Here is a 26,499-nt window from a genome sequence, read left to right as displayed (position 1 = left end):
TCAATATGGTTGTGCATACCCTGTGTCACAGCCAAATTTATGTACAAGAAATTATATTGTGGCATCAATTTATATGTCATAATGCACAAAATGGCTTGTGGTTTTTTTCAGCATGTCACACGACATCATCAGCAGGATTCTGAAAATTCTTTTATTGGACAGTTCAAAGATCAGGAAAAGAAAAAAAACAGGTCTTTCTCCCTGTTGTCCTAAAACTCAAAAGTTTTATGTCCATCTGGCTATGGCTTGAGGGCAAGACCTGGTTACTGGAATCAGCATCCTGAGTGAAGCATAAAAGGTGCTTTAAATGAGTTCACATTTTTTGCCTCCTCTGCTTACCTGTAATTGCTTCAAACATACTGCCACAAGCAAAATCCAGATCTTAGTACAAATCCTAATTGCCTTTTGCTCATTTGAACCAGTGTTCCCTAATCATACACCATTTATTTTCTTGAGGTCCTCTCTTCATATCCTGTTTTCCAGGATGAATAATTCTGTTTTTGTTTTGAATAATTAGTACCCGTGTCCTAATTTTTTCATTGAGCTGCTGAGGAATCAGCATTGTTTTTTTTCTACAGTCTCTCACTCGTGTCTTAATGATCAAAACTTTGTAGAACTCTGACCAGAGGGCTACAGTTTGAATATGACATTGTCCAATTTGTATTCTACTTTGGTTTATGGTTCAGCTTTCTATTTGCTTCAAATTCTTTTCTGTGGTTAACATTGCCAGTACAATTTGCAACATGTTCCAAAACAATTTTTCCCGAGAAAAATAGATGCCAAACTTTAAACAAGTTGCTGGTTATGCCACTATTTAAAAATGTTGGCAACACCGCCTTCCTGAGAATTCGCTAGTTGCCATGAGCTGGTAATAGGTCTTTCACTGAGTTTTGTGGTGCCTGCTTCTACATTTTTCAGCTAAGTCGCTTTAGAGGGATATGAGATTCAGCAATACTAAGTAGGACTGGAGCCACACAAATCAGACCAAATAAAGGCGGTAGACTTCCTTCAGTTAAAGCAAATGAGTTTCCTTTTTTTAAAAAGTTGAAGCATTTTTCAGCCCACAAGTTGCCACATTTCCTGAATTCTTTCACACAACCTGGTATGGTTGGATTATGAATTTATAACCTCTGGGTTGAGTAGAGTATCAGCCACCACACTACTAAGTTACTGTGTATTAAAAGATTGTGTTCAGTTCTAGACACAGTACTTTATAGGAATGATGTTAAGGTCATGGAAAGAGCAGAGATTTACCATGATCCTAGCTAAGAGGCTTTAATTGTGAAGGAGACTTTATAAAAAGTGAGGGTCTTTTTACCACACCAGGGAAAGTAAGAGGGGATCCAATACAGGTTGCAATAAAATAAATTGGGGGAAACTATTTCCATTGAACTATGAATTGGCATTTGAAGGCAGAAGTTTAAGAACACACAATAAACAAAAATACAGGTCAGTAGATTTTTTAAAAAAATATAAAACAGTGAAAGAAAGATTCCTAACAGACTGTAAAAAGATAATGCATAAATACTGGAAAAATGTTAAAAGTGTATGGTGAATAGACAGTGAAATGCGACTAAATGGATGGTTCTTCCAGTGCCAATGTAGACATGATTGGCCAAAACAGCCTTCTGTAAAATTCTACAATTCCATTCATGTACATTTGATAAGTTATAGCATAAGTATCTGAGCATACAGTGGGCAAAAACACAAATTTTGAAAAACAGTATGTTGCAAGGCCAAAGTTCCAAATTTGACTTTTGAATGTTAGCCGAAAACAGGTCAGTTTTGTTATGTAATGCCCTGCAGTCAGGTAACCTGCCAATACTACCTCGACTCATACACAATAGGTAAGAGAAAGTGGAAAAATCTTGGGAGTTACACAAGTGGTCAGCACCTAAAAGAAAAAAGGTAGGCTAGCATTTCATGTTTCTGACCATCATTTGATTTCATATTTTTAATTTATTCCTTCAACTCTGCTGAGAAAAGACACTTGAGTGATGTTCAGGTATTGAAGGGCTGACACAGAAACACACGAGACTAAACGTGCAGGACCAAGGGAGAAATTTGGATAGGGATACAAATGGAACAAGGTCAGCTGCCAACGTATCTTCTATAAATTTATGTAGTAAAAGGCCTATTTTATTATTAGATAAATTGCCAGTGTCAGAAAGAGATAAAAGTTGATGGTTAATTTGTTAACATTTAGCAGCATTAGGATGACAAACCCATACAAAAATATTTACTAGGGTGAAAGAGAAGAAAAGTACATTTTGTACTCACTAACAATGCAGTACAATAGTTTTTTTTTTACTGCTAACAGGATAGGCTCTGGTGCATCAACTAAAACATTTTTTTATTAAAAAAAGTAAAAGCTACTAATAGTCAGCAGGTCAAACAGCATGTGAAGAAATAGGTCAGCCAGTTGACATTTCAGGTCAAATCTCTTTCTGATTATGTCCAGATTTCTACATTTTTACTTTCAAATCTCCAATCTTTAATTTTTCTCTTTTTTTAATCAGGTTGAGGAACATCAGGAAGAACTGCTTGGGAAAAATGAAAGATTCCTCTGGGTCAATTAAGTAATGCCAGCAGCAAGCACTGCCTGCTTTGCCTCCGCCTATCACTGGCCCTCTATCCAGCTCTACCTGACCCACCCCCCTCAACCAGCTTATATTTCACCTTATTTCTATTTTTCCTCAGTTCTGATGAAGAGTCATAAGGACTTGAAACATTAACTGTATTCCTTTCCGCAGATGCTTTCAGACCTGCTGAGTTTTTCCAGCTATTTTTATTTTTGTTTCAGATTTCCAGCATCCGCAGTATTTTGCTTTTATCTTATGAATTTAAATAGTGTTGTATACACAGTAATTCAGAAATAGGAACAGGCCCTTCAGCCACTCTTACCTGTTCCTATACTTAATTAGATCACAGATTATCTATATCTTAACTCCACTTACCCGCCTTTAATCCATATTCCTTAATACCCTTTATCTGTTTCTCTTTGTTATTAAAGATGGTCGTTTCTTGCATGCATAGAGCTATCTGTTGTGCATTCTAATGTGACTGTGGAGCCCGACTGCAGGCATGCATAGTGTGGGAAAGGATGAAGTGTCTGATTTCATTGGGACTGCCTAGTTTTTCTAGTTTGCCTTTTGTCCTTAGTTGTATATATTCTTTGCTGTTTGAGGGAAACACCACCATTACTTGAGATTGCTCCCCAAGTATTTCTTTCTTGTGCGTTTTTCTTCCAGTCTGTAGTGGACATGCCACATTTCCTGAGGTTCATCTTCAAGGAATCCTGGAACCTTAATCTCAGCCAACCTCGCAGGCAGTGTTCAAGTTGTGAATACATGAGCACTTTAGGATTGTTGCCAATCATGTGTATTACATGCCCACTCTATCAGAGTTGGCTCTGATGAGGAGTGGTTCAATTACAGATATTTCTGCTCTTTGAGGTATCTCAGTGATGGGCACCTTTATGCTTCCATTTGATGTCCATAACGTTCCAAATGCATCTCACATGGAACCTGTCCAACTGCTTAATCTGTCTGGAGCAGGTTGCCAATTTCACATGGGCACAAAGAAGGGTAGGTATTCACACATCTTTGTACACAGCAAATTTGATACCTCATTTCCTCCAAAGCCTCTTGCATAAATGGCAATTCTAACGGCCACCTCTGTCAATGGAGACATGTCTGGAGATTGTACTATGGTGAAGTTATCTACAGCCTTCAGGGTGTGTCATTAATACTTACAGTATAGTCAGAATTGTGGTAGTGGTTGGTGGAGTTATGTCTGTGCTTAAACTGATGGTTAGCTCATAGCTGTTAGCTGTTTTTGAAAAACAATCCATGATCCTTTGAAGGTCATGCAATGTGACACGAGGACACAGTCATCAGCAAAGAGCAACAACAGGGCAAACTCCTGCTCCTAAATCATATGTTCATATGCAATTCCCATATCATCTCTAATAGCTTAGTTGAGGATTTCAGTCATCTCAGATTGAAGAGAATGTCATCCATTCTGAATTGGATGTGTATTCAATCAACTGCCCTAGCAAGCATGGCAGTAAGGGAGGTATGAAGAGCACAGAGGCCATGACATACCCCTGCTTCACTTGTTACTTCAAGGCAATCAACGTACTCACCAGTCAGCGACTCTGACCACTGTGAAACTGCTGTATCAGATTTACAGATCGATGAGATCACCAGTTTGGCTAAGACTTTCCACAAGGTCTCTATTTACTGTGTCCAAGGCCTTTGTTTTATCAAAGGTACGGTAGAGTCCCATCTGTCGGCCGCAACATTCTCTTGTATTTGCCAAAGGGTGATGATCATGTCACAAGTGCATCGGCCTTCCTAAACCCTTTGAGTTTCTGGCAATATCGGTTTGTTGATATTTAGTATCATGCATTTAATTTTCTCTCCATTCTTTTGAAGACCAACTTGTGGTGCTTCCAATTCTACCTTGTTTAATAACTTCTATCCATCTTCCACTGAGTCACTGTAGAGAGCAATGTTATCGGCAAAATCAAAGTCTATGATCTTTCTTCTCCTTTTTGGCTGGATAATGTTTTGATTCGATTAAGGACCAGTAACTTTTTGTTTAAAGTAGACAAAGTTTGAAATCCCAGTTACCCACTAAGAGAATAAAGCCACACGATTCCACAGTTTTAAAGAAACAAAATAAACTTTACTATACAAAGTCAGAAAAGCAATACAATATACAATATCTATCTTACACAGTACTTCAACATTCAGAATTAATGAGGTAAGTATGAATTAACAGGCAAACTGTGGTCAAGCACACCACATTGCATATTAAATGGCAGATGCGATCAAGACAGATCCCATGGATTTCTCAGCAACTCATCCAGATATCAGTGACCACTGGGAGTCACAAAATCTTGGTAAAACTCTGTCTTCCTCAGGAGGGATTTCAGCTGTTCACTTTTGAAGATCTCACGTCTGAATTTTCTTAAAAGCCACTGACTCAGACAACCTCAATGACTGCTCACCTTCCCAATGACTCATTCTCTTCCTGAGACTGCACTTCATGGGATTCACAAAGCTGCACTCTCACGTCTACTTACCGGCAAATCCAGCTCTTTTGCAGACCGCTAGCTTCGCTAAACTGGCACCGCCCCTGGGTTTCTCTCAACTCATCTCCAGATTGCACCAAGCTACAAATAGCTCCCAGGGCTTCTGTGCCCTAACTGCCTGTAGCATATAACCAGTGACCTTCTGCCATCTTCTCAGCTCTCCAGTTCTTCTGAGTTGAGAACCACACGAGGTCCGAGCTGCAACCAACCCACTTCCCCAGCAAATACGTATAAATTGAAATTATTTCCATGGCAACATAGCCCGCTGACCTCCAATACAATTATCCCTCCTTTACAATTTCTCCAGCTAAGTAACTTCCTTATTCAATCAAGAATTTAAGGGTATAGGGGGTAGACAGTAGAGTTGAGGCCACAATCACATCAGCCATGGTCTTAACAAATGTGGAACAGGCTTGAGGGCCTACACCTGCTCCTAGTTTGTATATAAACCATACTGTTAAGTTAATGGTGCTTGTTTTAAGTCTTATATAAAAAAAACCCTTTTGTTTAAAAAAAATTACACCTTGTGGCGTAGTTTTATTAGTTAAAAAACGATTAATCTGATTTCTTTTGAAACATTAACTGTCCCTAACCAGATCGTAACAATTGTCAGACATGTGGCATATGAATATCTGGAAAACCACATGCCTTCAGAATTTTAATGACTCCAGTTTAGAGTTCAAGGCCTTCTTAAATTCACAAATAAATACTTGTGAGGTGGACACGAGGCAGCGATTAAGTAATCTGGCCACCTCCAGAAAACAGTTTTGTGCAGATGAGCACCTGGAATATAATGTGACCCTCGATGGCAAAAATACCAACGGTGAGTGAGCTAAGCTTCGAGTTAGTCCACAATATCTATAACTTACAGCTATGTAAGTCAATGAAACAGCAGCTGTTTAAAACGCAGCACATGGGTCGCTTGTGTATGGATATTTCAATAATTTTACATAACATTCTTTAGGTAAGTTGTTTTTAGTTCTCTCCATCAAATCCAGAGACAGCTCATAAGAAAAGGGAGCAAGACTAATCAATCCTGTTCCATCATTCAATAAGATCATGGCTGATCTAATTGTGGCCTTAACTCCACTTTCCCACCTGTCCTCCATAATCCTAACTACCTTGTCAATCAAAAATTTGTTAAGCTCACCCTTGAATATATTCAATGACACAGCTGCCACTACTCTCTGTGGAAGAGAATTCAAAAGACTAAAGGCCCTATGAGAAGAAATTCCTCATCCCTATTTTCAATAATTTTAAAACCATGTCCCAGATCCCCCCATAAGAGGAAACATCCACCCCGCACTGACACCAGTCAAGCCACCCAAGAATCTTACACATTTCAACAAGGTCATCTATCATTCTTCCAAACTCCAATGGATACAGGCCCAACCCACTCAACCTTTCTTCATAACACAGGAGTCAGCCGAATGAACTTTCTCTGAACAGCTTCCAGTCAAGTACCTTAAGGACAATTAGGGTGGGCAATAATTGCTGGTCTAGCCAGCGACACCCATATCCCATGAAAGAAGGCAGGGGAACAAAACAATATACAGCAGTCCAGGTGCAATCTCACCAATGCCCTGTACAACAGGGCCTGGACAATGTCCAAGCTTGGGCTGACAAGTGGCAAGTAATATTTGCACCACACAAGTGCTGGGCAATGGCCATCTCCAACAAGAGAAAATCTAACCATCACTCCATGACATTCAATGGCATTGCCATTGCTGAATCGCCCATAAACAATATCCTGGGGGTTACCACTGACCAGAAACTGAACTGGAGCAGCCATATAAATATTGTGGCTATAAGAGCATGTGAGGCTAGGAATCCTGTGATGAATAACTCACCTGCTGACTCCCCAAGGCCTGTAAACCATCTACAGGGCGCAAGTCAGGACTGTGATGGAACACTCTCCATTTGCCTGGGTGAGTGAAGCTCCAACAATATGCAAGAAGCTTGACACCATCCAGGACAAACCAGTGCACTTGATTGGCACCTCACCTTCAAACACATGCCGATGCACAGTGGCAGCATTGTGTACCATCTAGAAGATGCACTGCAGGAACTCACCAAGGCTCCTTAGGCAGCACCTTCCAAACCCATAACCACTACCATCTAGAAGGACAAGGGCAGTAGCTGTATGGGAACACCACCAACTGGAAGTTCCCGTCCAAGCCGCTCACTAACCTGACTTGGAACTACATCGCCATTCCTTCACTGTCACTTCGTTAAAATCCTGGAACTCACTCCCCAACAGCACTGTGGGTGTTGGGCTGCAGTGGTTCAAGGCAGCAGCTCACCACCATCTTCTCAAGGGCAATTAGGGATGCACAATAAATGCTAGCCTAGCCAGCAATGCCCACAGCCCTTGAGTGAATAAAGAAAGCTGTAACAAGACTTGCCTACTCTTACACTCCATCCTCCTTGCAATAAAAGCCAACATTCCATTTGCTGAATTTATTGCTATACCTGCATGCTAACTTGTGATTCATGTACAAAGACACCCAGATCCCTTTGTACTGCCACATTCTGCAGACTCACTCCATTTAAATAATATCCTGCTTTTCAATTCTCCCTGCCAAGGTGAATCTCAGATTTTCCCACCTTATATTCCATCTGCCACTCACTAGCCTATCTATATCCTTTTAGAGACTCTTTGTATCGTCCTCACAAATTACCTTCCTACCTATCTTTGTATTGTCAGCAAATTTGTCTACAACACAGTCGATCCCTTCATCCAGGTCATTAATATAGCTTGCAAATAGTTGAGGCCACAGCACTAATCCCTATGGCACACCTCTAGTTACAGTTTGCCAACCTAAAAATCCATTTATTCTGACTTGGTTAACTAAAAGGCAACAAATCCTCTATCCATGCTAACATATCATCCCGAACACCACAAGCTCCTCTTTTCTTGTGCAGCGGCCTTTCAGGTGGCACCTCACCAAATGTCTTTTGGAAATCCAAATACGTTATATCTACTGTCTCCCTTTTATCCATCTTGCTTGTTATACCCTGAAAGAACTCTAACAAATGTGTCAAAAAATGCTTTCCCTTTCACAAAACCATGTTGACTCTGCCTGATCGTATTTTAATTTTCTGAATGTCCTGCTGCTACCTCCTTAATAATGGAATCTAGCATTTTGCCAATTGCAGATGTTAAACTACCTGGCCTATAGGTTCTTGCTTTTTGTCTCCCTCCTTTCTCGAATAGAGACATTATATTTCAGGTTTTCCAACCTGCTGGGACGTTTCCAGAATCCAGGAAATTTGGGAAGATTGCATCCACTATTTCTGCAGCCACTTCCTTCAAGATCCTACAATACAGTCCATCAGGTCCAGGCAACTTGTCATCCTTTAGTCCATTATTTTTTCAATTTGTCTCTCGTGATGCTAATTGATGGTGATTCCTCCCTCCCTTTCGTTTCTTAATCTTTTGCCAACCTTGGGATGCCTTTTTGTGTCTTCTACTTCTATTGAGAAGACGGATACAAAATACTTGTTCAAAGTCTCTGCCATTTCCTTGTTTTCCAACATTAATTCCCCAGCCTCAGTCTCCAAGGGGCCAATGCTCATGTTAGCTACTTTCTTCCTTTTTATATACTTGTAGAAGCTTTTACTGTCTTTTATATTTCTTGCTAGTTTACTCACATATTCCAATTTTGCTTTTTTTTTTAAAGTCATCCTTTGCTAATTTCTAAAATTTTCACAATCTTCTGGGCTACAAATAATCTTTGCAGCAAGGTATCAAATTGAAAGAAAAGATGTACAATCATTAATTTCTCTATGGATGGATATGGATGTGCATCCTTCTCATAGCGTCTTTATTTCTCAATGAAATACATCTTTGTTGATACTCTCAGGACCCATAAACTGTGGCTCTCCAGCAGGTCCAAGCTAGGGAGGCCATCAATACCAACTACAGCAGTCAGTAAGAAAAATGCACACTTGACACCAACTGCAGCTTTTATTAATTGGAGATGGGAAGTAGGAAAAACAAACGAGAGAAGGATGATGGGGAGTGTGAACAACACCTCTGTAACCTGCTTGCAGTGGACTATGAACTTGGGGTGTAAATGTGGTAAAAGCGATTTGCAAGGAGCCAATTCAATTTTAACTATTTCTCTGTTTACAGTAACCCATACAAATTCAATTTCTAAGCAATTCATTATGCGATTCCTTGACAAATTAAATTTAACTGCTGAGATCTGGCAAGGTAAGAGCCCTAAAAGACATCTCCACAATGCCTTCCATTTTAAAATCACAAAAGAATGTGTAATGGAAGGAAGTTCGAATTCAAACCGTAGATAGATTTTGAACCACACAACTTTACACCCTTGACTGGTCTAAAATTAAATGAAAAACTTGTACAACAAACTATGTCACATTGACTGAAGAGTTACAACAGCAACCTGAGGTCAGGCTGTGCATTAATCACTACACAAAGATAATGACATTTTCACGAGAAAAGAGTTTCAAAACAGACACTGAATTACTCACTGAAAACCTTTCAACGAGATTGTAACCTGAATTGAAAAAGGCACTTGGATCCTTAAGAAAAACTTATTTACAAAAGAACCCAAAAAGTATAAACATCAATCAACATTGGGATCAAGCTTGAGTAGAGGTAGCAATTCAAGGCATAGAGTCAAGACAGGAGAGCAAAGTAGTAATATGGGAAATGAGGGTCAGAGACTGGACAGAGAGAAAAAGCCTAAAAATACATCAACTGTCAAACCTAAATGTTACAAAGTTAACAAAAAGACAAAACTGAAGGCTCTCTATCTGAATGCGCATAGCATTCAATACAAAATAAATGAATTGATGGCCCACATTGAAGTAAATACATATGATCTGATAGCAATTATGGAGATGTGGCTGCAGGATAACAGGTTGAGTCCTTAATATTGAAGGGTATGTGACATTCAAGAATAGGAAGCTAGGTAAAGACGGAGGGGTAACACTGTTAATCAAAGAGGACATTGACGCAGTAGAGATGACCTTGTTTCAGGAGATCAGGATATAGAATTGGTTTGGGTGGAGATGAGGAATAGTAGAGGAAATAAGTCATTAGTGGGAGTGGCCTACAGGCCCCCTAACAGTAGCCACAGTGTAAGACAAAGTATTCAAGAGAAAATATTGTGTGCTTGTGATAATGGGATGACAATCTACACAAACTGAAAAAATTAGATTTACAGCAGTAGCCTGGATGAAGAGTTCTTAGAATGCTTTTGAGATAGTTTCTTAGAGCAGCATGTTCTGCAACCAGAGAGCAGGTTACATTAGGCTTGGCATTGTGTAATGTGACAGGATTAATTAATGACCTGAGTAAAGACACCCCTAGGTAGCAGCGACCACAATATGATTGAATTTTACATCCAGTTTGAAAGGGAGAAGAGTGGGTCTAAGACTCATATCTTAAACTTAGATAAGGACAACAATGTGGGGATGAAAGCTGAACTAGCTGAAGTGAACTGGGAAACTTGGCTAGAGGATATATCAGCAGTGGCAGACATTTAATAGGATATTTCAGAGTATTCAGAAGACGTACATTCCTACTATAAAGAAAAATTCTAAGGGGAGGACCCAACATCCGTGATTTACTAAAGAAGTTAAGGAAAGCATCAAACTTAAGGAAAAACATACAACTCCGCAAAGATGAGTGGCAGGACAGATGATTGGGCAGAATATAAAGAACGGCAGAGAATGACTAAAAGGTTAATCAGGAGAAAAAAATCAATAGGAGAGGAAGCTAGCTAGAAATATAAAAAGGGATAGCAAGAGTTTCTACAGGTATTTAAAAAGGAAAAGCTTAAGTGAGTGTTGGTCCCCTAGAGAGTGTAAGTGGGGAGTTAATAGTAGATAATAAGGAAATGACGAAAGTGATGAACAAATATTTTGCCTCTGTGTTCACTAGAGGGATTAAAAAGCATTCCAGTAATAGCCACAAATCAGGAGGTGAACAGAAGGAAGGAACTTGGTGAAATTGAAATCACTAGGAAAATGGTACTGAGCAAACTGATGGAACTGCAGGCTGGCAAGTCTCCGGGTCCCGATGGACTACATTCTAGGGTCTTAATGAGGTAGTCGATGAACTGGTGTTAATTTTCCAAAATTTGCTAGGTTCTAGAAAGATTCTATCAGATTGGAAAGTAGCAAATATAACTCCTCTTTTCAAGGGAGGGAGGCAGGAAACAGGAAACTATAGGCCAGTTAACTTGATGTCTGTCGTGGGGAAGTTATTAGAATCTATCATTAAGGAGGCTATAGCTGGGCACTTAGAAGAGCCCAAAGCAATCGGGAAGAATCAGCATAGTTTTGTGAAAGGAAAATCAAATTTAGCCAATTTATTGGAGTTTTTTGAAGGAGTAATGTCCACCATGGATAAAGGGGAGCCTGTAGATGTACTGTACTTGGATTTCCAGAAGGCATTGGATAAGGTGACACATCAAAGATTATTATGCAAAATAAAAGTGCATAAGTGAACATATTAGCATGGATAGAAGATTGGCTGGCTGGCAGAAAGCAGAGAGTATGCATAAATGAGTCTTTTTCTGATTGGCAGGATATGCCAGGGGTCTGTATTGGGGCCTCAATTTTTTATGATTTACATCAGTGACTTAGATGAGAGGAGAGAGGACATGGTAGCTAAATTTGCAGATGATAAAGATAGGTAGGAAAGTATGTTGTGAAGAGGACACGGAGGTTGCAGATGGAGAAAGATAGGTTGAGTGGGTGGGAAAAGATCTGGAAAATGGAGCTTAATGTGGGAAAATGTGAAATTGTTCACTTTGGCAGGAAGAACAAAAAAGCAGTATATTAATTAAATGGAGAATGGCAGCATAATTCTGAGGTGCAGAGGGATCTCAGTGTTCTGGTAGATGAGTCATAAAAAGTTAGTATGCAGGTACAGCAAGTAATTAAGGCAGCTAATGGAATGCTACCTTTTATTGTGACAGGGGTTGAACAGAAAAATAAGGATGTTATGCTTCAGTTATACGGGGCCTTGGCGAGACTGCACCTCGAATACTGTGTGCAATTTTGGTTTCCTTAATTATGGAAGGATGTAAATGCATTGGAGCCGGCTCAAAGAAGGTTTATTAGATTGATACCTGGAATAAGTGGGTTGTCTTTTGAGGAAAGGTTAGACAGACTGGGCTCGTTTCCATGCAGTTTAGAAGAGCAAGGGGTGATTTGTTTACAAGATCCCGAACAGCCTTGACAAGGTAGACGTCAAAAGGATGTTTCCTTTTGTGGATGAGTCGAGAGCTAGGGGGCACTATTTTAAAATTAGGGGTCGCCCTTATAGGACAGAGATGAAGGGAGATTTTCTCCCTCAGAGGGTTGTGTGACTTTGGAAGGTGGTGGAGGCGGGGTCATTGAATACTTTTAAGGCAGAGGTAGACAGATCCTTGTTAGGCAAATGAGCCAAAGATTATCGGGTTTAGGTGGGAAAGTGGAAATCGAAACACAAGATGATCATCCATGATCTTATTGAATGGTGGAGCAGGCTCGAGGGGACGAATGGTCTACTCCTGTTCCTATTTCTTATGTTCTTATAACATTGCAAAGGACAAACAGGCAAACATTTAGTCTGGAAAACAGGTGCTTAAAAAGTAAAGACTATACTTTTCAATGAGCAACAAACTCCATTTCTCGACCCATTGTGTTTCCTTAAGTTGCTGCACGTAGGCACACCCCAATTGAAGTTGGGTACTCAAACTGGTTTAAGCAAACTGCATCCAAATGCAGCCAGTGACCGAGTTCCTTCAACTCAGTCCAGAAGTCCTGTCTTCTGTTTTCATGACCTTGGATGTATCTATACAAATCTTTGAAAGTTGCAGAACAAATTGAGAAGGCTGTTAAAATATACAGGTCCTTGGTTTTATTAACAGATGCATAGAGCACAAAAGCTAAACCCTTATATCCTAATTATTAGGCCCGAGATGGAGTATTGTAGATTGCATGTTAGGAAGGATTTCAAAGTCAGAGAGAGGCGGAAAGGGGATTTACTAGAATGGTACCAAAGATGTGGGACTTTAGTAACATGGACAGACTGAAGAAGCTGAGCGTGTTTTCCTTACAGCAGAGGAGATTACACTAGATTTAATAGATGGTGTTCAACATTATGAAGGTTCCTGTAGACTAAATAAGGAGAATCTGTTTCAGAAGGATCGAAAGCCTGAGGACATGGATTTATGGTAACTTGCAAAATACCAAGAGGCAAGAGGAGAATTCATTTTTTCAAAACATGCAGTGTGATGAACTGGAATATACTGCCCAAGGCTGGTGCAAGAAGATTCAATCAGAACTTTCAGAAGAAAATTGAATGAATACTTGAAAGGGTAATATTTATAAGGTTATAGGGCAAAGTTGATTGGACAACTGTGTCAAAAAGCTAGAACAAGCACAATAGACCAAAAAGCCTCCTTTTATGCTGTACTATCCTATGATTCTATATGTTTCAAACTCCCTGAGCATCAAAGATTATAAAAATCTGCTTCATGATTAGTGTGTTTACACCATTAGATAGAAAGTAACTTTCATGCCCAGGGAATTTAAGGCATGAAAGAGCTGCCACCCTGCCAAGTGTGAACAGCAGGAAAAGCAACAGGATGGTGAACAAGACTACGCTGTTAAAGAATACAGAGGAGAAGAACAAATCAGAATAGCTAAAAATATTCCTGAAGCTAAATCTGTATCCGAGTTCAGTTCATTTTATTGCTACTATCGAAAGAAAGTGTCAAGGGATTAAAACAGTTTTGTGACTCACTAGAGAAGTAGACCTCAAAATTGCAATGAACCTCTAGACATCGGATTACAAAATCCATGATGGAACCTCTAATAGACTTTTTAAACACAACTATGCATTTTGCCACTATGTACACTACCAATTCTTTTTAATTCAATTCATGGGATGTGGGCGACGCTGGATGGCCAGCATTTATTGCCCATCCCTAACTGCCCTGAGGTGGTGGTGAGCTGCCTTCTTGAACCACTGCAGTCCATGTGGTTTAGGTACACCCACAGTGCTATTAAGGAGAGAGCTCCAGGATTTTAACCCAGCAACAATGAAGGAATGGCAATATATCTCCAAGTCAGGGTGGTGAGTGGCTTGGAGGGGAACATGCAAGTGGTGGTGTGCCCATGTGTCTACTACCCTTGTTCTTTGAAATGGTAGGGGTCGTGGGTTTGGAAGGTGCTGTCAGTGAGGCTTGGTGAGTTCCTGAGTGCATCTTGTAGATGGTACACACTGCTGCCACTGTGCGTCGGTGGTGGAAGGAGTGAATGTTTGTAGGAGGGTTAGGGCTGCTTTGTCCTGGACAGTGTCAAGCTTCTTGTGTGTTGCGGGAGCTGCACTCAACCAGGCAAGTGGACAGCATTTCGTCACATTCCTGACTTGTGCCTTGTAGATGGTGGACAGACTTTGGGAAGTCAGCACGTCGAGAGTTACTCGCCACAGGATTCCTAGCCTCTGACCTGCTGTTGTACCCACAATATTTATATGGCTAGTTCAGTTCACTTTCTGGTCAATGGTAACCCCCCAGGATGTTGATAGTGGGGGATTCAGTGATGGTAATGCCGTTAAATGTCAAAGGGCGATGATTAGATTCTCTCCTGTTGGAGATGGTCATTCCATGGCACGAATGTTATTTGCCACTTGTCAGCCCAAGCCTGGATATTGTCCAGGTCTTGTTGCATTTGGATATGGGCTACTGAGCAGTCACAAATGGTGCTATTCAATCATCAACGAACATCCCCACTTCTGACCTATGATGGAGGGAAGGTCATTGATGAAGCAGCTGAAAATGGTTGGACTTGGGACACTACCCTGAGGAACTCCTGCAGTAATGTCCCTGAACTGAGATGACTGGCCTCCAACAACTATCTTCCTTTGTGTTAGTATGTCTCTAGCCAGCGGAGATTTTCGCCCCTGATTCTCATTGACTCCAGCTTTGCTCGGGCTCCTTGATACCACTCAGTCAAATGCTGACTTGAAGTTAAAGCAGTCACTCTCACCTCACCTCTGGAGTTTCAGCTGTTCTGCCCATGTATCAACCAAGGCCTGTAATGAGGTCAGGAGCTGAGTGGCCCTGGCTGAACCTAAACTGACCATTATTGAGCTAAGCATATGCCACTTGATAACACTGCTGATGGCCCCTTCCATCACTTAACTGATGATCAAGGGTAGACTAATGGGGCGGTAAATGGCTAGGTTGGATTTGTCCTTTGTGTGGACAGGACATACCTGGGCAATTTTCCCACATTGCTGGATAGGTGCCAGTGTCAGCTGGAACAGCTTGGCTGAGTCGGGGAGGTGGGGGGGGGGGGAATGTTTTGGAGCACCAAGTATTCAGTACTATTGCCAGAACATTGTCAGGGCCCATGGCCTTTGTGGTATCCAGAGCCTTCAGCTGTTTCTTGATATTATGTAGAGTGAATCGAATTGGCTGAAGACTGGCATTTGTGATGCTGGTTACCTCCAGAGGAGGCAGAGATGGGTCATCCACTCCGTAATTCTAACTGAAGACTGTTGCAAATGCTTCAGCCTTACCTTTTGCACTGATGTGCTGAGCTCCCCCATCATTGAGGAAGGGGATATTTCATTCTCTACCACCATTCACAACTAGATGTGGCAGGCCTGTAGACCTTAGACCTGATCTGTTTGGTTGTGAAATTGCTTAGCTCCGTCTACCACTTGCTGCTTATGCTGTTTGGCATGCAAGTGGTCCTGTGTTGTAGCTTCACCCCATTGACACCTCATTTTTAGGTATGCTTGGTGCTGCACCTGGCATACCCTCCTGCACTCTTCATTGAACCAGGGTTGATCCCCTGGCTTGGTGGTAATGGCAGAGTGGAGGAATGTTAGGCCATGAGGTTACAGATTGTGGTCGAGTACAATTCTGCTGCTGCACATGGCCCATAGTGCCTCATGGCTGCTCAGTCTTGCTAAATCTGTTCGAAACCTATCCAACTTAGCACGGTGGTAGTGCCACATCACATAGAGGAAACCCTCCATCGTGTTAAGACAGGACTTTGTCTCCACAGGATTGTGCAATGGTCACTCCTAGCGATACTGCCATGGACAGATGCATCTGCTGCTGGCAAGGATGAGGTCAAGGATGTTTTTCCCTCATGTTGGTTCCCTCACCTCCTGCCGCAGACCCAGTCTAGCAGCTGTGTCCTTTAAGATTTGGCCAGTAATGGTGCTAGCGAGCCACTCGATGATGGCAACTGAAATCCCACACCCAGAGTTTTTCCTGCATCCTCTCCACCCTCAGTGCCTCCTACAATGTGTGTTCAACATGGAGGAGTACTGATTCATCAGCTGAGAGGGAAGGTGGTGGTGCAGTATGTGGTAATCAGCAGTAGGTTTCCTTGCGCATGTTTGATCTGATGCAATGAGACTTCATGGGATCCGGATTTAATGTTGAAGACTCCCAGGGCAACTCGCTCCCAACTGTATACCATTGTGCAGCCACATCTGTGACGATGGTGATGTCTGGGAAATTATCTGTAAGGTATGATTCCGTGAGCATGACAATGTCAGGCTGTTGCTTGACAAGTCCATGAGGCAGCTCTCAATTTTTGCACAAGACCCCAGGTGTTGGTAAGGAAGACTTTGCAGGGTCAACAGGGCTGAGTTTGCTGTTGTCATTTCTGGTGCCCAGGTCGATGCTGGGTGGTACATCCTGTTTCATTCCTTTTTAGTGATTTGATACAATGGAGTAGCTTGCTTGGCCATTTCAGAGGCCGGTTAAGAGTCAACCACTCTCAGTGACAACAACAGATTTCTAAAAGACATTAGTAAACCAGGTGGGTTTTTACAACAATCAACAATGCTTTCATGGTCATCATTAGACTTTTAATTCCAGATTTTTATTGATTCAAATTTCACCACCTGGTGTGGTGGGATTTGAATCCAGGTCCCCAAAGCATTACCCTGGGTCTCTGGATCCAGTGACACCACCACTATGCCACCACCTCCCCTGCAATGATATCAAAAGATTGCTCAAATGTAAATTGTTTAAGTAGAATGATTGAATTGTGACCCAAGTTAAGTGCATCATTGGTGTGTTACTAGGCCAAACAGATCCAGAAATTATACAATTAATTCCTGGTCTGTGCTGGCTTACCTATTTCAGTGACTCATGTTCAAATTGGTCTTGGTACCTAATTGGAATTGCAACATTTTAAATTTTAATAGTACTACTGAAGTACATTAGTTTCAAACTATAATTTTTAAACTTTAAAATAGAACACAAATGGATAAGCCAGTATCTTTAGCAGGTTTAACATCTCAGTTGCCTAGGTCAAACATGTTTGTATGCTGAATTAGGCTTCTGCCAGACCTGCTGAGTTTTTCCAGGTAATTCTGTTTTTGTTTTCAACTTACAAATGCTGGCTAACGTCAGACAAATGCTGGCTAACGTCAGACAAATGCTGGCTAACGTCAGACAAATGCTGGCTAACGTCAGACAAATGCTGGCTAACGTCAGACAAATGCTGGCTAACGTCAGACAAATGCTGGCTAACGTCAGACAAATGCTGGCTAACGTCAGACAAATGCTGGCTAACGTCAGACAAATGCTGGCTAACGTCAGACAAATGCTGGCTAACGTCAGACAAATGCTGGCTAACGTCAGACAAATAGAGCCCATCCCCACCCCCTTTCCGATCCTCCTTTTTTTCCAATAATTTATATAGATTTTTCTTTTCTCATCTATTTCCATTATTTTTAAAATGTATTTCCATCCATTGTTTTATCTCTACCTTTTAGCCTATTTCGATCCCTTCCCCCCACTTCACCCCCACTAGGGCTATCTGTACTTTGCTCGTCCTGCTTTCTATCCTTAATGTCACCTATTAGCATAGATAATATCACCACCTTCAACACCTCTTTGTCTTTTTGTCTGTGACGTCTTTTGGTTATCTCCACCTATCACTGGCCCTCTATCCAGTCCGTCTGTTCCCCCCCCTCCCCACCTTAAGCCAGCTATATTTCATCTCTTCTATTTTTACTTAGTTCTGTTGAAGAGTCATACGGATTCGAAACGTTAACTGTGTTCCTCTCCACAGATGTTGTCAGACCTGCTGAGTTTTTCAAGGTATTTTTATTTTTATTTTGGATTTCCTGCATCCGCAGTTTTTTGCTTTTATTTTAGATAGAGCTGATGCTGTCTCTACATTTTATTTTTTTTCATGCACTCAAATTAATTTAGTCAAGTTGTTGTCTCACTACCATCAGTAAAATTCAAAGCATCATTTCATCCCCATTCATGTGGGAATTCCACATCTAAGTAGAAGCCAAGTTACCAGTACGTGTGCACAGTCCTGTAGTACTCAGCCCACCCACATTGCCTACATCTGTTATTTGTATATTATATGTTGGCCTGAGGAAGTATAAACTGCAGCACTGACATGAATCTTTATGTGCATTGTACCACTTCTATGCTTAGAGCTTACAATTCAAATCCATAGTGCCGTAGGTACCTTGTGATCCTATCTAATCTGCAAGTCAAGTTTCGTGCCATATCAAAATACTGTGATCCAAGATTAATTAGCCCAAGAACAGAGTCCCAACAGTGCTGTTACATATATTTGGCCTGCATTTTAAATCTTACATTTTAAATATATAGAACAGAATTGACATTAAATATACTTTTCTCCATTCACATTCAAAAATGCTTTCATAATTGCCCCTTCCTGATAGATGATTAAAAATACTATTTTTGCTAAGGAACTGCACTGCCAAAGATTCCTTTTTTATTACATCACTAAATCTGTTCATGCTACAAGAATTTTCCACATTAAGTTAAACACTGGATGGATAAAAGCAGGAAATGTTAAATATCGGGTTACTATGGAATACCAACTTGATTCTTTAAGTAAGGCCACAGTTTTAGATAAATGATTATTCTAGTCACAACTTTTTTTTAAAGAATTGAAATATCTGTTCCACAAGCAGGCACTTCTATAAACAAAGCTCCACTACTCCTTAATAAAATGGGTAAACTTTCAGTTAAATGATATTTTGCTTTCTGTCATTCCTCAACCTACTTTAATAGTTCCACACCAAGTTGAAACTGTTAACAGTTCAATATTTTAAAATTACAATCAAAAACACCATTTTATTCTGTATAAAAGAATCCCCCCTCTAAATTATTCAAATGAAATGCAATTGCCTTTTAATATGTCCTTCGCCACCTTAGCATTGTGACATTTCAAAATTTGACAATGAAACTAACCTTGGAGGTACGGCTGACAGTGAAGGTGATACCAACCGACTTCAATAGGACATGGATAGGCTAGCAGAATGGGCAAATCAAATTAACACAGCAGGGACAGAAGGACCTTGGGGTCCATGTGCACAGATCTTTGAAGTTTGTATAATCAGAGTAGTTAGCAAAGCATATGGGATCTTGGGTTTCATAAAAAGAGAAATTGTATAAAAGCAAGGGGGTAATGCTGAACCTTTATAAAACTCTATTTAGGCCACAACTAGAGTTTTGACCAGTTCTGATCACCATACTTCAGAAGGAAGTGAGTGCCCTTAACAGGGTGCAGAAGAAATTTTAGCTACAAGGTTAGGTTGCTCTCCTCGGACCAATGGAGATCATGGGGAGATTTAATAGAGGTGCTCAAGTTTATGACAGGTCTTAGCAAAGGCAGACAAATAAAAGCTGTTCCATTAGTTGATGGCACAAGGACTAGGGAACACAAGTTTAAGGTTTTGGACAAGAGATGTGGGGTGGGTGAGTGTGAGGAAGAAGAGTGCCAGCTTTGAGGGTGGTGAAAGCAGAGGCAATTCATGATTTCAAAATGAAATTTGATGAACACTAAAGGAGTAAAATTGCAAAGCTGAAGGGATAGAATGGGGAAATGGGATTGGCTGGATTAGTTGCCATGAACTTGATGGGCTGAATGGCCTCCTCCTATGCCGACTTGCTGGACTATGGGGATAGAGCAGGAAATGGGAATGATAGGGTTGCTCTACAGACAGCCAGAAAGGACTTGATAGGCTGAATGGCCTCCTTTGCTGCTGCGATGACCTTATGATCCTATGACTATGTTAAAAAATCTGCATTCTTAATGTCTTAGCAACTTCTTGACTCAATACTTCTTAGTTTTCAAATTAGCTTGTTATGGTTTTATCCAACACTCCTCCACATGCAGAAAAATTTCATAGTCCACGCTTCTAAATGACCCAGAGGCAGCAATGGGGAAACAAAATTAGCTGAGCCAAAGTTGCACTGCTGCAACGCTGAGTCCAAAAAGCCATCAGGAGGAATGGATCCAAGTTAACTGCACACTATTCTTTAATACAATGGCAATCAATATTACCAAGCAAAAGTTTTGCTCACAAGCTATCGATTGATTATTTTTCCTAAGTGTTCCTAAGTGCTTCTTGCACACCAGCAAGCTGAGCGCAAACACACATCATTCTCAAACACAATTAAAATTAATATATGCCAAATATACAAGTTAACACTCCAAATTCACATACTACCGGTAAAAAGGAGAAGGCAGTAGCTTTATGGTACTAGTAACGCAGAGATAAAATCAAATTCCACCTGAGCAATTTGTAGAATTGAGTTGGGAATGTGCCATTTACCATGAAAACTAGTGAATTGTAAGAATCTACCAATGGCCTTAAAAAAGGGGGGAAGCTGCCACATCTAACCAGCCTAGCCTATAAGACACTGTTCCACTCTTAATAGACTGTTAATACTGGACATTTATGAATTAATAATAAATGGTGCCTTGTCAGGAGCCCATGTTCTAAGAACAAATAATGTGACCACTTCAAACTCAAAACAAAATGGCGACATTGTTAAAGTTCATAAAAATGCAAGCAACTAGGAAAACCCACTTCCAACTGCTTTGGGAAATGTTGGCTTTGTTTGCAAATGAGGCCAGTTCAAAAAGTGTACATGTAGTGAAATAAGACTCACATTCAAAGTAGGGCAGCTGTCCCTATAATTGTTTGTTCTCCAGATCACAGCCATATTTCAAATCATGAACATTCTCTAAACTGTTGTATAATAGACAGAAACGCAGAGTATGAATATTACTTCAACCAGCTAGAAGCAGAAGTTAGAAATAACCGCTCACAACAGATCAACTTAGGGCAGCATTAGAATATGGTACAAACCGCGGCTCAGTGATTGGCATTCTCACCAGTTCAAGCCCCACTCAAGATTTGAGCAAATATTCTAGATTAACATGGCAATGCAGTAAGAACATAAGGAATAAGCAGCAGGCCATTCAGCCCCTGGAGTCTACTCTACCATTCAATTTGATCACAGCTGATTTACTGCCTTAATTTTACCTTGCTGTATACTCTGCTTATTCAATGATACCTTACGGCCTGAAAAATCTCAGCTGTGAATATAATATTTATGTAGCGCCCTTACATAACAAAATGTTGCAAAGTGTTTCATAGCAGAAATATAAAATAAAAAATGACACTAAGTCACAGAAGGTGATGGAGCAGATGACCAAAAGTTTAGTTAAAGAAGCAGGTTTTAAGTAGTATCTTCAATGTAGAGAGACTGATAGGCATAGGGAGTGAATTCCAGAACTTAAGCCCCAGGCAACTGAAGGCATGACCACCAATGGTGGAGTAACTAAAGTCAGGGATATGAAAGAGGCCAGGGTTAGATGAGTGCAGCTATCTTTTTTTTTGGGGGGGGGGTGGTTTGAGGCTGGTGGGGATTACAGAGATAGGGAGGGCCATGGAGAGATTTGAAAACAAGGATGATCATTTTAAGATACTACCTGACAAGAAGCCAATGTAGGTCAGTGAACGCAGGGACAAGAAAGAATGTGGGCAGCAAGGTTTTGGATGAATTCAAGTTTATAGGGGATATAATGTGCGAGACTAGCCAAGAACGTGTTGGAACATACTCAATAATGGGGAATCCGCAATCCTCTATCCTCTGGGGTTGACAATTCCAAAGATTCACAACCCTCTGAATGAAGACATTTCTCCTCATTTCAGTCCCTAATGATTGACTGAGTCTGTGCCCGTATTCTAGATTTCCCAGTCGGGGAAAACAACCACAGTCGCTACATGGTCAAGCCTCTTCAGAATCAGAATACTGAGGATTCTTTGCACTCAAAGGTGCATCTTTCAGATGTGACATTAGGTCAAGGTTACACCTCAAGTGTGGTAAAAAATCTCAGTGCATTATTCAAAGGGCGAGGGTGTCCCTCCAATGAACTAGCCAATCCTTCAACCATCATCAAAACTGATATAAAACAGGAAATGCTAGAAAAACAGCATGTGTGGCAGCATCTGAGAAACAATGCTTCAAGTCCATATGCCTTTTCTCCAGAGGTAATCACCAAAACTGATTACCTGGCTATTGCTTCATTACTGTTTGCAGGATTGACTGCATTGTCAGAGTGACTACAACTGACAAGCTGACTTAATTGACTGCAAAGTGCTTTGGAATGTCCTGAGGTCATGAAAAACATTATATAAATGCAAGTTATTTCTTTAAATGGTCAAATGGAGAGGCCTACAAACTGGATTTGCTTTCATACAGCCCAATTTAAAAAATATTGAAGTTATTTAACATATCACAAATATACTGCTATTCCTTCACACATTGATCTACCATAGGAGAATGCAAGGTTAAATAAGAGGAAACAACATATTGAGAGGAATCCTTGGTTTTAGGCTTAGCTTAATCGTATTTGGGTTGTGCTTCCTCAGAAACCTACGCGCTCATGATCACAACATCCAACTGCACCTCGAATAACTCAAATTTTAGACGTTGACTCTTTGCTTAAAGCACTTCTGGATATCTATCCCGAACTGGTCTTTTGCTAGTTTGTAACCATCATAGGTTACTCTGAAACTATGTTCCCAATTTACCTTTTCTACTCCACTCTATACCTCGCATACTTCTAAAGATCCTCTGCGTCTTTAACTAATCCAGCCAGTCACTACATGGATGCTGGGGATCAGACCGTTGAGCTTTCGTACAAATGTTTCCTTCACCGAGGTCTTCACTGACTAATGCAAGGTCCAGCTTCAATAAGAATGCCTTAAACCAATCCATGAATTTGACAGCATTTTCTATTGAGCTTTAAATTTCAAGACACAGTCGAATACGCATTTCAGGTGTAAAAACTCTTGGCCAAGGGGGAGTTGCGAGAGTTAACCGCTGTTGTTTGCATTAGTTTTGTAATCTCTTCCCCAGCACCAACCCCGCCCCCAACAATCCTCCGACGTGTCGGCAAGTGTTAGTTTAATGAGGCATTTTGCAAATTATTTAATGGGAGATTGTGTCCGAGTAATGTACAAAATGTCTCATTAAATTAGCACTTGCCGGGGGGGGGGGGGGGCAGAGAGAGAGATATTATACTCCTAAACTATACGACTACAATCAACCGCCGCCCCGCAACCTCGAGCCTCCGGTGAGAGAAGGGATCCCGTTCTGGCTGAGAAACGTCCCCAAGCAATTGATTCTCAAGGGCAGAAACTGGCGATGGCCGCTCCGTTCACTCACCACATATGTAGATCCGTTATCGGCGCTCAGTGCCTCAGTCTCTGGGATGGAGAAATGCATCGTGTCCGCAGAGCCGCCCCTGTCTTTCCCCTAGAAACTTGCAGCAAGCGGCGGCGCAAGCAGGACAATCACCAAACGCCGTCCACCATCTTGTCCGCGCCAGCGAGTGATCGAGTTAAGGAGAGGGGAGGGGAGGGGAGGGGAGGGGAGGGGAGGGCCGAAGGAAGGGGGCGGGGCTCTTACTCGAGCAAACGAACCGAGCGTCCCTCCCACTGACACCCCAACGCCTTCACCTTACAACATGGCAGCGATGTGGGTGGTCAATAACAACTTCTCCCCTCCACACCCCACCCCTCCTTTTTACATCGTGGTCCAGTCCAACTGAGCGCGATTTGACCAGGTTTGGGCCTTCTAATATCTGAATAAAGGGGTTAAGGGTTGGTGGACGGTGATAAATCCTTACTTTTCAAAGCTCTAAAGTCATCATTTTGAAATACGTTCTGTCAAATCTAAACACTGGACACAAGTGAAGTGCTTTACACAAGTTTATTAGTTATTTATGACTTCAGTGCCGGGATTGATAATGCTGATCTCCACGGTCCTGTCCCCCCACAATGACGGCACCTGGAGCAGCTGGAACCTCGATGAATGTCCTGACTGAGATGAGGCGATGCCGCCCACAGTACAGGGCCAATCCGGGCCTCAAGTAAATACACTGCCTGCTCCCAGATGAGAGTTACTGCTAGGGTTGTAAAATCGCACAATGTAGAACCACCCCCGATACACACACTCTCTCACAGCGGAATTTTGTGGTCCCGCCGAAGTCAATGGACTTCTGAAGGGTTGGCTGAATTTTACGTTCCCCAACGCTCGAAAAATCTCGCCCAGAGACAGACATTGAGCTGATGAATATATATAAAGCTGATGTAAGACTGAGTTTTTAACTGGGTTGGGTTGGGTTGGGTTGGGGGGGGGGGGCAGGAAATCTGTGCAGCTGAGTCCTCGACCACATAATCCATGGCTTTATAATGAATGATGGAGCAGGCTCGAGAGGACAACTCCTGTTCCTATTTATGTTAAGTTCAGACACCAGATATATTTTTCCTGACACCCCAACACACATACACATTCCCACAGAAAACCTTCCTCACACAAAGAAAATCCAAAATCCCTCTTTCCTACCCTCCTCCCACACATAGGCCACCCCCACAGATTCGGATCCCCCTCTCCATCCAATACATAGCCATTTCTCTTAGCCCCAATGCATAGACACTCCTCATCTCACAAACACAGACAGCGCCTCCCTGGTGATTAGTGGTATTTCTCAAGGACCTGAGCCAGGTCTCAACTACTTACTAATTAATACTCGAAAGAGTTACTTACTAATTAATAATGACTTAGTTGATGAAATAGAAAACCAAGCGAAATTTGTTGATGACACAATGATGAGCAGCATGGTAAACCATGTAAATGGAAGTGTAACATTACAAAGACATATTGTCTTTGGCAAAACAAAAACAGAATTACCTGGAAAAACTCAGCAGGTCTGGCAGCATCGGCGGAGAAGAAAAGAGTTGACGTTTCGAGTCCTCATGACCCTTCGACAGAACTTGAGTTCGACTCCAAGAAAGAGTTGAAATATAAGCTGGTTTAAGGTGCGTGTGTGGGGGGGCGGGGAGAGAGAGAGAGAGAGAAGTGGAGGGGGGTGTGGTTGTAGGGACAAACAAGCAGTGATAGAAGCAGATCATCAAAAGATGTCACCAACAATAGAACAAAAGAACACATAGGTATTATTATCTAAACGAATGTGCTAATTAAGAATGGATGGTAGGGCACTCAAGGTATAGCTCTAGTGGGGGTGGGGAGAGCATAAAAGATCTTAAAATATTTAAAAATAATGGAAATAAGTGGGAAAAGGAAAATCTATATAATTTATTGGAAAAAAAAGGAAGGGGGAAACAGAAAGGGGTTGGGGATGGGGGAGGGAGCTCACGACCTAAAGTTGTTGAATTCAATATTCAGTCCGGAAGGCTGTAAAGTGCCTAGTCGGAAGATGAGGTGTTGTTCCTCCAGTTTGCGTTGGGCTTCACTGGAACAATGCAGCAAGCCAAGGACAGACATGTGGGCAAGAGAGCAGGGTGGAGTGTTAAAATGGCAAGCGACAGGGAGGTTTGGGTCATTCTTGCGGACAGACCGCAGGTGTTCTGCAAAGCGGTCGCCCAGTTTACGTTCGGTCTCTCCAATGTAGAGGAGACCACATTGGGAGCAACGAATGCAGTAGACTAAGTTGGGGGAAACGCAAGTGAAATGCTGCTTCACTTGAAAGGAGTGTTTGGGCCCTTGGACGGTGAGGAGAGAGGAAGTGAAGGGGCAGGTGTTGCATCTTCTGCGTGGGCATGGGGTGGTGCCATAGGAGGGGGTTGAGGAGTAGGGGGTGATGGAGGAGTGGACCAGGGTGTCCCGGAGGGAGCGATCCCTATGGAATGCCGATAGGGGGGGTGAAGGGAAGATGTGTTTGGTGGTGGCATCATGCTGGAGTTGGCGGAAATGGCGGAGGATGATCCTTTGAATGCGGAGGCTGGTGGGGTGATAAGTGAGGACAAGGGGGACCCTATCATGTTTCTGGGAGGGAGGAGAAGGCGTGAGGGCGGATGCGCGGGAGATGGGCCGGACACGGTTGAGGGCCCTGTCAACGACCGTGGGTGGAAAACCTCGGTTAAGGAAGAAGGAGGACATGTCAGAGGAACTGTTTTTGAAGGTAGCATCATCGGAACAGATGCGACGGAGGCGAAGGAACTGAGAGAATGGGATGGAGTCCTTACAGGAAGCGGGGTGTGAGGAACTGTAGTCGAGGTAGCTGTAGGAGTCGGT

The 26,499-nt window shown here is 41.8% G+C and overlaps 2 protein-coding genes across 5 annotated transcripts in view; one reads left to right on the top strand and one right to left on the bottom strand.

The window, feature by feature from the left end:
- The window catches only part of snx17 (sorting nexin 17), an 89,026-nt gene extending 65,226 nt beyond the window's left edge, over nucleotides 1–23,800 (bottom strand). For 2 of the 4 annotated variants that reach the window (XM_041187445.1, XM_041187446.1), the window contains exon 1: nucleotides 23,629–23,792. In XM_041187445.1, coding sequence (XP_041043379.1) covers nucleotides 23,629–23,688 — 60 coding nt within the window. In that variant the 5' untranslated portion in view covers nucleotides 23,689–23,792. Of the gene's footprint in view, nucleotides 1–21,060; nucleotides 21,141–23,628 lie in introns of all 4 variants that reach the window. The other 2 variants (XM_041187443.1, XM_041187441.1) reach the window with 2 other exon arrangements.
- A 210-nt stretch (nucleotides 23,801–24,010) lies between these two features.
- eif2b4 (eukaryotic translation initiation factor 2B, subunit 4 delta) overlaps nucleotides 24,011–26,499 on the top strand; it is a 66,688-nt gene continuing 64,199 nt past the window's right edge. Inside the window, exon 1 of the mRNA XM_041188653.1 lies at nucleotides 24,011–24,028. The gene's annotated coding sequence lies outside the window, so the exon portion shown is untranslated. The remainder of the gene's footprint in view (nucleotides 24,029–26,499) is intronic.

Source organism: Carcharodon carcharias, chromosome 5 (genome assembly GCF_017639515.1).
Source record: "Carcharodon carcharias isolate sCarCar2 chromosome 5, sCarCar2.pri, whole genome shotgun sequence".
Classification (NCBI taxonomy): domain Eukaryota; kingdom Metazoa; phylum Chordata; class Chondrichthyes; order Lamniformes; family Lamnidae; genus Carcharodon; species Carcharodon carcharias.
Note: the sequence above shows the minus strand (reverse complement) of the source record. Positions and strands in the feature narration are given on the sequence as shown.